Genomic DNA, 16,208 nt, shown 5'->3' on the forward strand with positions numbered 1-16,208 from the left:
GGCTCCTCCAGGCCTCAAACGCTTTAGACCCAAAGATAAAGACATTGGTTGGTCATTTTACGTCAGGTTATTTTTAACGGGGACCTCATCTAAAACATCCATGGAGATTGATGGGCCAAAGAAACATCTCCATGACTATAATGATTTATTTCAACCCCCAACTTTCTGAGCTTAAAAATCACATGCAAAATCAAAACCATGAACTCGCTCCATGCTGGGAGACAGCAAGCTTTCCAGGAAGACCCAGGACCGATGAGCCTTGGAAAAGACACAAGTGCAGGGAGGAGAACACGCTCGACCAAGGCCCTGCGGAGCGCCCTGAATGCGAAGCTGATCAGCAGGGGAGGGGGGCTCCCGAACAGCCGCACGGGGACCCCCACCACCTGCCACCTCCCAGGGCAGCACCTGGGGACCGAACTCAGCCCCAAGTCCAAGAACATCTCGAAACACAGTGGAGAAGTGGAGGCTTGAGGTCACCATACACAGGGAGCCTGCATGGAGTCTTCGGGCTGGGAGAAGGGCGGGACAATTCCAGATACGCGGGTCCAGGAAGCAGACCCAGCCCTGCCCGCTGCCACGTACACACCTGCTGCCACCTCCCACCCCAAGGTGTCCCCATCAGGAGAGCCATCCCTGGGCCCCCACAATGCACCAGGCAGCACATTACTGCTGGCAAAACGCCACTCGGGACAAGCCCCCCGCATGAGGGCAGCAGAGCAGCCCTGAACGCTGAGATGGTGATGCCCCGGGCGCACCCCTGCTGGATGGAAGGCTCCATCCCCTCTTTGCTGAGACCCCTCGTCCTGGCTCGCTGACTTTCAGGCTGTCAGGCTCTGCGGGGCACTTGCCGGTGACCACTGCCTTGAGCACCAGCAGCCGCTGGCCCGGCCGACAATGCCACAGTCCACATGCCCAGCCTTTCCTCTAAGACACACCCTGGCAGAGACACCAGCACGGCCCAGCTTGAGGGGACCCGTGGGAACGAGGAGGCCGCATGGGCACTTGTGATAGTGCCTTGGGTCCATGCCTCATCCATGAGGGGGCAGCGCATGCAGTGACCAAATCTCAGTCTGTGGCTGCCACGTGCCAGGAGTGTGTGTGAGCGCCTTTCACTTCTGTGCCAGAGCCAGGGCGGGAACACAGCTCCAGCAGCAGCATCGGGTGCTGCAGGTGGGCTGGGCATTTGGAAGCAGCACAAGCTTCACTGACGTCCCCAAGGCAGCTGTGAGGACTCTGCTGGGGACTGGGCCACAGACACGACGGAGTGGGCGCCGCAGTCCCCGAGGACAGAGTGGGTGCCAGGCTCCCCCGTGCTTGTCCTGCCACTGGAGTGTGGGAATCCAACCACGGGACGTGTGACGTAGACAAGGGAATGGTCAGTAGTTCCCTCGGAATCCCGAATAAGGGCATAAGTGGAGTTCTGCACAGACGGGACGGCTGGGAACTTGGGGGGCCTGTGGGGAGCACAGCGGCTGCCCAGCCTCAGTGGCGGGGGAAGCCCACGGAGCCCCAGCCCAGCCTCCAGCCCTGTACCTTCCAGCACAGCTTCCTGCACAGCCCAAGAACTTCCTTTGAGGATGCGGTCATTCAACGGACCAGCATGCCAGACACCTGGTTTCAGAGCACCCTGTGACTTTCATTTCGGCAGCCATCAGATCAACACAGCTGCAGAGCCGGCCAGCAGGAGGAATGCAAGCCCACTCCAGACGCCTCACCCAAGCTTGGAAAATCCAGGGGCCACGCACTGCCCGGATCGTAGCACCCTCCCCTGGAGAAGTGATCGGGGCCTCCAGACACGCAAGGCATCGCTGACTCAAATGCAGAGAGAAGCACCAGGGGCAGGCGAGAAAACACTCACTTTCACTCCACACATGTAGAAAGTGCACAAGTCCACACTCTGCACTTCAGTCATAAAAAGCACAGCTGGAGGTGGGGGCTGTGGCTGCTCTGCACCATGCACCTGGATTTGGGTCCCAGGGCAGCCCAGTTAGCATCCAGGCACCCAGCAAGGCCCCGAGCCTCAGCAGGCCCTGGGGGTCCCCTCTGGTTACAGGCAGATGCCCCACTGGTGGCTCGTGTCTGAGAGTTGCAGTGTGCATTTCATTACATCTTCCAAGAGCAGGGACCGGCTTTCGGGCCTTTCAGGGACTACTGCCCTCTGGGTGCACCCGTGAGGCAGCCTCCCGCCCTCCAGGGATCTGTCCTCTGAGTGGCCCTCGGGCACCTTCTAAGTCACCTGCTGCTCCACTCCCTCATGGTTCCAGGGCAGCAGGACCAAAGCCCCAGCCTCACTCAGAACTGGAGAGACCCTCAACTTTCTGACTTTCAAAATAAGGAACCAAACAGGGCGGGCGTGGTGGCTCACACCTATAATCCCAGCACTTTGGGAGGCCGAGGCGAGTGGATCACCTGAGGTCAGGAGTGTTCAAGACCAGCCTGGCCAACATGGTGAAATCCTGTCTCTACCAAAAATACAAAAATTAGCCGGGTGTAGTGGCGCACGCCTGTAATCCCAGCTACTCGGGAGGCTGAGGCTGGAGAATCACTTGAACCCGGGAGGCGGAGCTTGCAGTGAACTGAGATCACACCACTGCACTCCAGCCAGCGCAAGAGAGCAAGACTCTGTCTCAAAAAATAAAAAAAGAACAAAACACGTGGTGGCAGATGTATCTTTTTGATTCCCTCAGGGCCGACCTATTTTCCTGTCCCCTGGTTGATCTTCTGAGGACGAGCTGGAACATTCCTTCTTTTTCACGTCTGTCTCCAGCACAGCCTTGATTCACCCAGCACACAGGTGTCCCCACTTCCCTGTCCACCCCAGCATATCAGCAGTTGTGGCTCTTCCTGAGGTCCCTGGGCTGGGTACAGGCACCACATCGCCGAGAGTACTCAGACGGGCCAAGGCGCAGACCCAGGCCTGTGCCCCTCCGTGGGCGCGGCCAGAGCCCCTGGGACAGTGGCCACGCCGAGATGTTGCGCCACAGGCCCAGGGTACGGCCTTGTGGTGCTCACATCTCCATACCTAAGGAAACAGGGCATGCTGAGCGGATGGCACACAGTAGTCTGCTGGCCCCACGACCTACTGCAGAGCCGCAACAGCGCTGGGGACAGGACGCACCAGACCCAAGTCAGAGGGAGAAAGAAACCTCTCCGTCTCCTCCACGCACAGCCAAACTGCGGTGAATGTGATTCAGTGCACTTTCTAGCTTCTAAAAGACATGGCAAAGCAGGCACAAAGAGATGCTTCTTTCACCCGATTCTGTGTGTGTCTACACATGTCTTCACATCAAGTCAAAAGCCGACACTGGGCTAACAGGTAAACACTAGAAGCCATCCCAGAGTCAGTGATGCACCAGCCACTCACACCAGCAGCGCCGTGGCCACAGGTGTGTGATGCCACACACGGGCAAGAGAGGAGGAAGCGCTGCAGCAATTGGAAAGAGGGAGGCGACATCATCATTAGCTGCAAGTGAAAAGCCAAGAGATCCAGCAGGAGTACAGTAAGGTGAACGGGTGAAAATGTCACCTATGAAATCTCTAGCTTCCCTTTACACAAACAGCCACTTAGAAAATCCAGCGGGAAAAGAGATCCCTGGATAGCATGCAGTGCAGCCAACAGCGGCCTGGGAAACAGACGGGGACGAAGGACCTACAGTGAGGTCTGGAGAAGCCGAATGCAGTGCCCTCCTGCTGAGCAGGAGCGTTCGCAAGGACATCTGCATATCAGCTACAGTGTAAAGACGGCAATTCCCAAGTTAATCTATAGTTTCAATAAGCCCAGTTAGACCAAAAAATAAAAAGCAGGACTAATTTTTTGTTAGAGTCAGATGGGCTGATTCCAACATTCATACAGAAAATAAAACAAAGCAGAAAATGTATTATTAACAGCCAAGAGGCGAGATGAGAATTAAAGTGTTTCAAGAGCGACAAGTCACGACTCGGTGAGTGTTACCAGGGTGTGGCAACTAACACGCAACTAACACACAACTAACATACACAACTAACACATAACTAACACAGTGTGGAAGGGCAGACCAGCCAATAACGTAAAACACAGGTCCCAAGTTAGGCCCGAATACATATAAGAATTTAATCTACAATAGCACTAACATTTCCCATCAGTGATGGATTATTCAATAAATCATGTCTGACGAGTAGGGAACCATCTAGAAATAAATTGAGGATACATACTTTGTTTCTTACACCAAAATAAAATACAGGTGGATCAAAGATTTAAATTAAAAAAATGAAGTCATTAAAGTACTAGAAAAAATGAGGGAGGAATTATTTTAAAATAATACTGGAGTGGGGAAATTCTAACTATGGCCCTCCCCCTCCTTCTTCTTTTAAAATAGTACTGGAGTGTGGAAATTCTAACTGTGACTCTTTCTTTCCTTCCTTCCTTCCTTCCTTCCTTCTTTCTTTCCTTCTTTCTCCTGCTAACTCACAGAACAGATGTTTTTTTCTAAGGAAGCCCAGTGGGGGGACCTGGCATAGCAGGACATGTGTCATCTGATGGGCAGAGGCTGAGCCTCTCATGCCATCTGAAGCTCCTAAAACTCACCAAGAAACTTCCTCATCAAGGTATGGCATAATAGCTGGTATCAAACTGATCTTCCCATTTAAAACAATGGTAAAAGCTGGATAAAAACAATAAAAACACCCGACCAAAGACACTGGTAAACAACTCTGTCAGCTCAGACTTGAGGGGTCCGGATCCCAGAGGACAGAGAAAAGCCCTTAGTCACAGAGAGGTCAAGCCTGTTGCCCCTGGAGACTCATCAATCATTGGGACTAAGCAGACAGGACAAGAGAGCACAACAGCCTAGAGCCTGGGCACACTCACAGGGCTGGGCACTGAGAAGCAAGAATGAGGGCACTCCAGCAGCCAGAGCTCGAGGGAGAGAAGGAAACCTCGGAGAAGGACGCCACTCCATATTCTGTATGCAAAAATCTCCCCCAAAGCACTTGCAAGCTACCAGCTATGCAGAGAGGAGCCAGCAAGAAGATGAACGCCAAGCAGAAGATTCACCATCTGAGGGTGTCACTGCCCAGCTGAGACCCCAGAAGGGCTGTACCCTAGGAACAAGGCCAACCGGAAACACATCTGAATCAATGGGACACAGGCCTTCTGCCTATCCCTTGTATGATGGATGAATGACAATGTCACCCAGAACTTCTATGATTTCTCAAACACAACATCTGCAAAATACCAGGCACACTAGAAAACAAGACCCCATGACAAAAAAACAAGAAGCCACAAAGAATCAATATCAATACTTTTTTCTTTTTCTTTTTTTTTGAGATGGACTCTCTTGCTCTGTTGCCCAGGCTGGCGTGCAGTGGTGCTATCTCGGCTCACTGCAACCTCCACCTCCTGGGTTCAGGTGATTCTCCTGCCTCAGCCTCCCAAAGTGCTGGGATTACAGGCGTGAGCCACCATGCCTGGCCCAATAATTACTATTTGAAACAACAATAACAATGTCTTGTGGAGTTTTAAATAAGGGTTGATATCAACTGCCTAGTATAATCGTTAGAAGAATAGAAATGTACCAACAAGCTAAAAGAAGAGTAAATATTTAAAATGTTTGATTGATCCAAAGAAAGTAAAAGCAAAAACAGAAAAAGGACATATGAGACAAATCATAGGACATAAGTTGAAAGTTTTCCCCCAAAAATCAGTTATTAACCATAAATAGTCTTAAATACTCCCATTCACAGACTGAATAACAAGACAAAAGTCAACTGTGTGCTGTTATGAGACATACCATGAATATAATGGACTAGAGAAATCAAAAGAAAAGGGATGAAACAAGCTATCCTGTGCAAATACAAACCCAAAGCAGAACTAAGTTAGCTACAAAGCCAACTTTAAGGAGAAAAGTATTTCCAATGATAAAAAGGAGTATTTAACAAGATAAAAGACAATTCAACAGGGAGATATAACCAACTTAAATCTGTCTGCTCCTAATAATATGGCTTCAAACTAAAAAGCAAAAAGTGATAGAACTAAAAGGAAAAATTAACAAATCTGCAGTTACAGTAGGAATTATCATACCTTTCTCACAACTCATAAACAAAATGATTAAAAAATCAATAAGGGGCTGGGCGCAGTGGCTCACGTCTGTAATCCCAGCACTTTGGGAGGCTGAGGCGGGTGGATTATTTGAGGTCAGCATTTGAGAGCAGCCTGGCCAACATGGTAAAACCCCGTCTCTACTAAAAGTACAAAAATTAGCTGGATGTGGTGGCGCACACCTGGAATCCCAGCTACTCAGGAGGCTGAGGCAGGAGAATTGCTTGAACCCAGGAGGCAGAAGTTGCAGTGAGCCGAGATGCTGAAGAAGTGGCTGACACAACGTGGACGTGTATTCTAACGTACACTGTAACAATCTATTTACTGCAACTTGAAGACAGGCAAGATCATTCTAGAATGCTGGAGGACCTTTGGGGTGGGGGTGAACGACAGTGAGGCATCCATGGTGAGCTCTGGGGTGCTGGGATGTCCTATGTCTGCTCTGGATGGTGGTTCCACGTGGTTCACTTTGTAAAAACTTATCAGGTTGAGGCCAGGTGCATTGGCTCACACCTGTAATCCCAGCACTTTGGGAGGTCGAGGCGGGTGGATCACCTGAGTTCAAGAGTTCAAGACCAGCGTGACCAACATGGAGAAACCCCGTCTCACTAAAAATACAAAATTAGCCAGGCGTGGTGGCGCATGCCTGTAATCCCAGCTACTCGGGAGGCTGAGGCAGGAGAATCACTTGAACCTGGGAGGCGGAGGTTGCAGTAAGCCGAGATTGCGCCACTGCACTCCAGCTTGGGCAACAAGAATGAAACTCTGTCTCAAAAGAAAAAAAAAATTATCAATATATACCAGTAAGAAAAAGCTCAACAACTCCATAAAAAGTGAGAAAAGAACACAGGCAGTTCACAGACAAAGAAACGCAAGTGGCTTCTAAACCCATGAAAAGACACTCAAGTTCCAGCCAGAGAGGCCAAGAATGATGAAGCCTGGAAGGTCCTGGGTGCAGGGACAGAGGCCTTGAGCCTGGCTGGGAGTGACGCTGCAGGCACTTTGGGTAGACCCACCACATTTACAAATGCTCACACCCCGACACAGGATTCCATTTCTAGAAGGCTTCCTACAGATGCGTGCTCAAATACGTCAACATGCTCTGAACACAGATATTCATCGCGATTCTGTCTGCAATAGCAAGACTGGAGAGGTGAGTCCTTCGGAGACGGGGATTATGGAATTTTCCTACCACGGAACCCATGAAACGGCTAAAAATAGCCAGGCAGCTCTGTGCCCATGGCTGTGGAGCAACCTGACCTGCACAGGATTTTGAGCAAAAGCAGCAGGAAGCTGTGTTACAATGGAAGAAAAACCCACACGCACGCACGTCTCCACACGAGGGACACACCAGGAACAACGGTGGGTGGTGGCCTCAGGGGTGGGCGGCTGGGGAGGGGACTCAGAGTTGGCAGCAGGTCCATGGGCGATCAGTCACCGCAGAAACACCATGGGGAAAGCGCTTACGACTCAGCTAAGTCGGCTCTCAGGAAAACCCGATGCACAGTTTGAGCAGCTTAGTGTGGCCCTGCTGGGCAAAGACCGTGCGTCCTGGTGAACCCAGGGTTCCCCAGGCTGACTGGACCAAGTCCCTTTTGTGGGTTTTAAGTTTCTTGACAGAACCCATCTGAAAACGCTGAAACAGGGGCTTCCTTCCGCCTCCACCTCTCCCCAGCCCAGACCAATCAGCCCTCGTCCAGGCCACCCCACGAGCGGCACGCACCTGGGAGGAAAGTGCGTTCTTGTGGATTTTCTTGTAGATCAGCGCCGGGCAGATGAAGCAGATGAGGCTTCCCATGGTCGCTCCTGTGAGGCCCAGGATGGTCTCCACTAGGATGGAGAAGGGACAGGAAGGGATGAGTGGGGAAGGGCTCTGGCCAGGAGGGGATCCACTAGGATGGAGAAGGGACAGGAAGGGATGAGTGGGGAAGGGCTCTGGCCAGGAGGGGACCTGAGCTTTTGCCCTGCACATGGGTGAGCAAGCCAGCATTGAAGGAAAGGCCGTCTAGGCGTGAGCCGGGAGCAGAGACGCCCTCTGTGCCCAGAAAGCCTGACAGCTGCGGCTGATTCCTCCAACAGTGCATTTAGGCCCCAGGGTGAATTCTCTGATGGTTCATCTTTAAAGAGTCAGACACTAGGGACCTCCTGCCGAAACCAGATGCTGGCTCCGCACAGCACGGCTCCTGCGCCACCTCTCCTGCCTGCTGCTCCGTGAGTGGCCCTAGGCAGGCAGGACCTATCCTAGGGCAGGTGTAGAAGCCAGGGCCTAGCGGGTGCTGCCAGGCTGCAGCCCCTGCCAGGAGCCCAGACAGATCACCTCTAGGGCTGTTCCCTGGGGAGAGTGCGTGCAAGTTCCCCTGTGGATCTGATGATAATGAGCTCTGTCTTGTCTGCTAGGGAGTAGGTGCATTTGGGTAACATAAATACATTCAGAGCCTTCAACGCTTCCCCCTTGGTAATGCGTCATCAAAATCAGAAGTCAAAAGCATCAACAGGACAGCATGTGCTATTCTAGAATAGTTGGTTCTACAAATCGAGCCTGTGTCCCAGCACTGCAGTCTCTCTCTGCCCAGGTGTCAATGGGTGCCTGCTGTTCCATCAAGCTGCCAGATTTTTTTTTTTTTTTTTTTTTTCTGGAGTGCAGTGGAGCGATCTCAGCTCACTGCAAGCTTCGCCTCCCAGGTTCACGCCATTCTCCTGCCTCAGCCTCCCAAGTAGCTGGGACTACAGGCACCTGCCACCATGCCTGGCTAATTTTTTTGTATTTTTAGTAGAGACGGGGTTTCACCATGTTAGCCAGGATGGTCTCGATCTCCTGACCTCATGATCTGCCCGCCTCGGCCTCCCAAAGTGCTGGGATTACAGGCGTGAGCCACCGCGCCCGGCAAGCTGCCAGATTTTTTTTATTTTTTTTTTTGAGACAGAGTTTCTCTCTTGTTGCCCAGCCTGGAGTGCAATGGCGCAATCTTGGCTCACTGCAACCTCCTCCTCCCAGGTTCAAGTGATTCTTTTGCCTCAGCCTCCCGAGTAGCTGGGATTACAGGCATGCACCACGACGCCCTGCTAATTTTGTATTTTTAGTAGAGACGGGGTTTCTCCACGTTGGTCAGGCTGGTCTTGAACTCCCAACCTCAGGTGATCCACCCACCTCAACCTCCCAAAGTGCTGGGATTACAGGTGTGAGCCACCGCACCTGGCTCAAGTTGCCAGATTTTATCCCCTGCCTTTCTCTGTGGGCCAAAGAAAAACTGACGAAGTCTCTAGACTTTTTTAAGAGACCAGAGAAGACGGCTCGTAACTGTGCAGGTCTTGGTTGATGCCGAAGCCCCCGGGTCCCACTCCCTGGCACTAGGGCAGCCCTCCCGCCTTACCGTTGGGGATAAGGATGCCACCAACCATGGTTCCAAACACCACAGAGAGGGTAAGTGCTTTAAACCGGAGAGGAGGCATGTAGCCCCCTGCCGCAAAGGTGCCATCTTTTTGCTGTACAAAAGAAAAACAAAACGGTTTTGAAATGACTGATTTCCTCCACCACTCTCCTAGAAAGCAAAGCCTGAAAGTGCTCTGCCAAGCACACCAGGCACATCTCCACGTGAGCCGGCCGCGCACTCACCTGGCAGGTGAGCCTGACCAGCACAATCAGATCTGGCTGAGCAACTTGAACGGGAACCTGCAACATGCCAGGAAGGCACGAGGGCTTCTCACCCCAGGCACAGACCGTACATTTTAAAACCTCCTTTTGAAATGCGAGTATCGAGTCCTTCCGTTTTCCTTTTTGCTTTTAGAGCAACACCACGAGAGAGTTTAAGTGCCAGAAGTATGGAGAGCAGAATACAGGCTGCACAGCGCCGCTCCTGCCAAATGCCCCAGGCCTCTCCTGGCCCACAGGTTTCAGGGTGCAGGCAGAACCCCCACACACACACACGCACATACTCACGCACACATGTGGCCGTGTTATCATCTCCAGGGTGCAGGCAGAAACCCCCCCCCCACATGTACACACTCACACACACACGTACACACGCACACACGTGGCCGTGTTATCTCCAGGGTGCAGGCAGAACCACCCCACACACGCACACACACTCATGCACACACTCACGCACACATGTAGCCATGTTATCATCTCCAGGTTGCAGGCAGAACCCCCACACTCACGCACACACTCACACACACACGTACACACTCACGCACACACGTGGCCGTGTTATCTCCAGGGTGCAGGCAGAACCTCCACACACACACACGCACACACACATATACACACTCATGCACCCACACACATGTGAGGCCATCTTAGCTCCAGGGTGCAAGCAGAACCCCCCCACACACACACACAAACATGCACACACGTGGCCGTGTTATCTCCAGGGTACAGGCAGAACCCACACACACACACACACACACTCACACATGCACACATGAGGCCGTGTTATCTCCAGGGTGCAGGCAGAACCCACACACACACAAGCGCACACACATGCACACATGCACACATGTGGCCATGTTATCATCTCCAGGGGGCAGGCAGAACCCACACACACATATGCGCACACACACGCATACACTCACGCACACACATGGCCGTGTTATCTCCAGGGTGCAGGCAGAACCCCCCACACACATACGCACACACACATGCACACACACACACACAGTGAGGCCGTGATTATCTCCAGGGTGCAGGCAGAACCCCCCCCACACACACACACTTACGCACACATGAGGCCGTGTTATCATATCCAGGGTGCAGGCAGAACCCCCACACACACAAGCGCCCACACACACAAGCGCACACCCACACATACACTCATGCACACACGTGGCCGTGTTATCTCCAGGGTGCAGGCAGAACCCCCCACACACACAGACACACACTCGCGCACACATGTGGCCGTGTTATCTCCAGCAGATGTGCAACAAGCAGTGAGCAATTTCAAAGTCCAGGAAGAAGAAGAGAGAAGGGCAAGATGAGGCCCTGATTGCAAGTGCCTGTTTTGGCCCCAGGGTGCAGCCAGGCCTCTACTGATCTGCACCGGGATGCCAGGGCCATTCATTCCAGAGGAGGCGGCAGAGCCAAGGACAGATGGCCTCAGACCCCACCTTCCCCAGGGCCCCCAGCTGTGGTCTCTAGTACAGGACACAGGAGCCAGACCACCTGGCTCAAATCCTTGCTCTGTCATTCACCAGCCCCAGCTGTGTGCCCCTAGGCAAGTGACTTAATCTCGGTGCCTCAGTTTCCCCATCTGTCAACAGAAGCATCTCCTCATCCAGCCGTGGTAAGGACCAAATAAGTTAAGACACAGGACGGACTGGCCGTGATGACCATCCCTGGGCTAGGAAACAACCACAGAACTTTCTAGAACTAGTTTTGAAGCATCCCATTTTCAGAATGGACTTTTACATAGGATGGATTGTGGAAATGGAGTCAGAATTGCCTATCGGCCTCAGGGCGGTAATTTGTATACAGGCCATGGAGGTGGGGAGTTAGGTCCATCACACAAGAGTCCCGGTCCTAGAAATTTACCTATGACATAGACCTAGAGAAGGGGAGAGGGGACTTTAGCACGAAGACTGTCATGAGATGGTTAGCCATGAAAGGTCAAGGGTGAAGGAGCAGTGCACCCAGGCCCCTGCAACACGTGGAGAAGCAAGGAAGCAGAGCCCCTGCAGGCTTGTAGGGACCGCGGAGAAACGCTCACGGCACATGGGCCGAAGACAAGAAAGCAGGTGGCATGGCCGCGGCCCCACCTCCAGGAAAGGAGAAGCCACGGGCGCTGATGGAGGAAACACAGCCAGGTCCTCCTTGGGATGAAGGGGGGTGCGTGAGCTTTCCTACTTGAGTCACAATACCTTTAACGCCACTGTCAATTTTTTAACAAGATAAAAATGGGTCATGTAGAGAAATACAGATGCTGCTCAGGTACAAAACAACAATCAGTGAAAGTTGGCCTGGCCGGATGCACAGGGGGACCCCACGGCCATATGACAGGCTCTGGCCTTGACTCCTAGATCCTGCCTCACCCGTGCCCAGGTGCCTGAACTCTGCAGAAGAGAGGAGCATCAGCACGTGGGGGAGGCACCCAGTCCTTGGTGCTTGGCCTCTGCTGCGAAGCCAGAGGCACGTGGCTGGTGGAAGTCTGCAGGAGGCAGATGACTGCCACCAGGCTGTGGTGACCGCACACCTGGCCACATGGACAGTGAGCTCATGCTATTGTTCCCGAGGCCCAGGGAGACCCACCACCCCCAATGTGACTGCTGAACTCTCCCCCGGATTCTCTGAGACCACTCAACCTGCCTTGGCTGAAACAGTTCAAGAGGAATGTGTGCCTCTAGCCACCAGGAGTCCCAGCTGACGGGACATACCAGGCTCACAGATCTCAGGCTGCGGGACAGAAGACAGATGGGCCACCGGGCGGAGCTCCCAAGGGGAGGCAGGAGGGGAACCTGGACGGGGCAGGGCTCCTCCAACACTGCAGAGTGGCGTCTGCACCCCCACGCTCAGGGCGCAAGACAGCACAGCGGGCGTTTCATGGTTCACTCTGCCACAAGGAGAGAACCAGGACAGCCCTCTGGTTTCAACTCCTACAGCTGAAAGTTTCTTAGAAAGAACTAAGTAGCTGCCTGGCCTACATATGTTACAGTGAAAAAACCCAGCCTCACTTTTTATTTTTCTTTCTTTCTTTTTTAGAGACAGGGTCAGGGCTGGAGTATGGTGGAGCGGTCATGACCCAATGCAGCCTTGAACTCTCGGTTCAAGTGATCCTCCTGCCTCAGCCTCCCGAGTCACTGGGACTACAGGCATGCGCTGCCATGCGTGGCTAATTTTTGCTAATTTTTTGTAAAGATGGAGTCAAGCGATGTTGCCCAGGCTGGTTTCAAACTCCTGGGCTTAAGCAATCCTCCCGCCTCGCCCTCCCAAAGTGCTGGGATTACAGGTGTGAGCCACCATATCCAGCCTAGTTTTAAAATGTATTTAAAGACAGGGTCTTGCTCTGTTGCCCCAGCTGGAGTGTAGTGATGCAATCACACTCAGCCTCAACCTCCTGGACTCACGCAACCTCGCCTCAGCCCCCTAAGGAGCTGGGACCACAGGCACCACCACTATGGCCTGCATCAAACTCAGCCTCTCTTACGGTTCAAAAATCTTCTGCTATATTGTTAAAATTTTTCAAAGTTACACAAAAATAAAGAGAACTGTGCAGTGAACACCATGTGCCCATCTCCAGACTCTGGCCATTATCAACTCCTGCCCATCAATCTGGTTCCTCTAGGCTCCCCCAACTTCTGCCCTCCCAGGACTCCTCTGATGCAAATCCCCACTTTCCTGCTATATCTCTGGTTCGGGACAGCTGGGCTTATGGGAAGCAAGCCTGTCCTCCGCTATTACGATCTGGAGAGCGCCCTGAGGGTCTTACCTGCTGCTCACACAGCAGCGTGCTCAGGGCCTGCCTGCATGGCAGGATCATCATGGGGAAGCCCACAGCCACCGACATCATGAAGCCCACACGGAGCATCTCCGTCACCAGGTTGGAGGGAAAGTGCATCAGCACGTTGCCGGCCGTGGCCTCGGTGAAGCTGACGTAGCCAAAAAACCCCACCTGTTGGAGAATGAGAAACAGCAACATGGCAGACAGACATCCTGGTCGAGTGGCACCTGTCACAGTGGGCAGGGCATGGGGGGGACCTGTGCCCTGCCCCCTAGAATGGCCTTCAATCCACTTCATAATGAAGCTTCTGCAAGAGATGGCCTTCCACGGGCAAGGCACCATTTGGCCTCCTCCTTCTTAAAATCTCTAGTTTCTGTAAGAACATGCCCATTTCTTTCTTTTTTTTTTTGACATGGGGTCTCCCTCTGTAGACCAGGCTGGAGGGCAGTGGTGCGATCTCGGCCTCAGCGTACCTCCGCCTCCCCGATCCTGGTTCAAGCAATTCTCCTGCCTCAGCCTCCCGAGTAGCTGGGTTTACACGCACGCGCCACCATGCCCAGCTAATTTTTGTATTTTTAGTGGAGACGGGGTTTCACCATGTTGGCCAGGCTGGTCTTGAACTCCTGACCTCATGATCTGCCCGCCTCGGCCTCCCAAAGTGCTGGGATTACAGGTGTGAGCAACTGCGCCCGGCCAGAACATGCCCGTTTCTAGAGAGAATTAACAGAGGTCTTGGAGAGAGAGTAAGAGTGGCTCAGATAAAGGGTTCTGGGAGCAGCCCTGGTGCCCAGCTCCTCAGGTCAGGAGAGCTTCCTGGCCCAGGGTGGACCCAGGCGCACAGGGCTGGTCCTGGAATGATGGAAGCTGATGGAGCTGCCCCAGGTCCCCGCACAGCCTCCAGACACTGGGATGGGAACAGAGAGAAAAAGCTAGCAGCACACAGGGCCAGGGCCATGCCTGTGGCAGTCCCACGGGGCACTGCAGCACGTCATGCTGGCATGACACAGGTATGGAGAGGGCGTGGCAAGGCTCTTACCATGACGTAGAAGGTGGTGACCACATTGAGGGAGGAGGCAAATATGGAGCTCATGGTTTTCACTGACGGCTCATCCAGGCTGTCGTAGGTAGGCAGCACCTGGCTGTATAGAAACAGGCCATTTCACAGCGGACCCGAGAGAGGCACACCCTCCCCAGTGGCGCCACTTCCAGGACTTCTCTGCAGCCCAGCGAGAGTCTCTGACCTTCCTTTATGCAACATTCTCCGCACACTGGAAGTCCCAGCGCTGAGGCCAGGATTTCGTGATGCTGAGGACAGCAGCATTGCAGTAGCCCCCACTCAGGACACCCCCCAGAGCGTGCACCATGCGAACATTCCCCAAGGCTACGGAACGACAGGCTGCTGCTCCACGCCAGGGAGTGGGTGCTGAGAGTCAAAGCAGCCAGTTTACAGGGCAAGCAGCCGGAGGAGGCTGCTCAGAGAATCGCTGTCAAGAGGAGGGAAAGTTAAACAAACACACCCTGGCCTGGGCGGCCGGCCCATCTCAGCGCCTCCATCTCAGCGCCTCTACACAGGCATGATCAGAGTCGGCACAGACAAGGAGACGGCCTGGGGCGCGATTCCCCACTGCAGCTCACTTGTGTGATGAGAAAACTGGCTTCGGTCCCACAGCCTGGTGCCAGGAGTGTGGTGCTGCTAGGGGTGGGAGGGACCCAAGCCACTGGCCAGGCAAGGACATGACAGCCCTGCACAGGCAGCAGACGCATCCGAGGGATGTGCACAGGGACCTGGGCCCTTGGAGAGGGGTGGGCGAGACGGGAAGGGAGAGGCTGGGGCCATGGAGCATCTGCGTGCAGCCGGGGAGAAGGGAGCTGGGCCAGGCACATGCCAGAGCACAGGTGAGAGCCACTCTGCCATGGGGCTGAAAGAGGACTCTGGAGTGGGAGTCCAGGGGGGTGCTCCTAGGGTGTCCAGGTGGCCATGGCCATGGCTGTCCCACGGCAGGGGCTCAAGGGCACAAAGGAAGCTGGGTGGGCCAGGGGGAGGACGGGATGCAGAAAGCCAGCAGCCAGTAAATGGACCAGCACAGTGGCCAGCGGAGCCAAATCCCAAACCACCTTGAAGAAAGTGAAAGAAAAAACAGGACATCCTGACTTCATTAAAAAGCAAACCAGGCCAGGCACAGTGGCTGACACCCGAATACCAGCACTTTGGGAGGCCGAGGCAGGAGGATCACTGGAGCCTGGGAGGTCGAGGCTGCAGTGAGCTGTGATCGCATCACTGCACTCCAGCTTGGGTGACACAGCAAGACCCCATCTCCAAAAAAAAGAAAAGAAAACCCAGCAGACTGACAAGTGAGAAGGCCCTGCCAGCAGCTGCTGGTATCCCATTGCCCAGGTCCTAGCACACCATCCCATCAGGCTGCCCTCAGCATGGAGTGCCATCAGCAGCAGTCAGGGGACTCCGCAGGACATGAGCCTTCCCCTCGGCCCAGGCTAGAAGGGAGCCAAGTGGCCAACGCCTGTGCACACAGCCCCAGGAGGCTGGCAGAGAAACAGGAGAAACACGCAAGAGGTCTCCACGGCCCTAGACCCACAGCTTCAGAAGAAGACCATGTTGCGGCATGAACTTCCCAGTGCTAAACTGTCCTCTCCCCAGAGCTGAGTCCACACCAGGGAGTCTCGGCTTGAGGGGACCAGCGTTG

The 16,208-nt window shown here is 53.8% G+C and overlaps 1 protein-coding gene across 3 annotated transcripts in view; it reads right to left on the reverse strand.

Moving 5' to 3' along the window:
• The window catches only part of SLC38A10 (solute carrier family 38 member 10), a 50,773-nt gene that overhangs the window by 18,046 nt on the left and 16,519 nt on the right, over positions 1-16,208 (reverse strand). For all 3 annotated transcript variants that reach the window (XM_054457463.2, XM_054457462.2, XM_054457464.2), the window contains 4 exons: positions 14,543-14,645; positions 13,495-13,677; positions 9,448-9,559; positions 7,800-7,906 (listed from right to left, as the gene is read on the reverse strand). In XM_054457463.2, coding sequence (XP_054313438.1) covers positions 7,800-7,906; positions 9,448-9,559; positions 13,495-13,677; positions 14,543-14,645 — 505 coding nt within the window. The remainder of the gene's footprint in view (positions 1-7,799; positions 7,907-9,447; positions 9,560-13,494; positions 13,678-14,542; positions 14,646-16,208) is intronic.

This window comes from Pongo pygmaeus, chromosome 19 (genome assembly GCF_028885625.2).
Source record: "Pongo pygmaeus isolate AG05252 chromosome 19, NHGRI_mPonPyg2-v2.0_pri, whole genome shotgun sequence".
Lineage (NCBI taxonomy): Eukaryota > Metazoa > Chordata > Mammalia > Primates > Hominidae > Pongo > Pongo pygmaeus.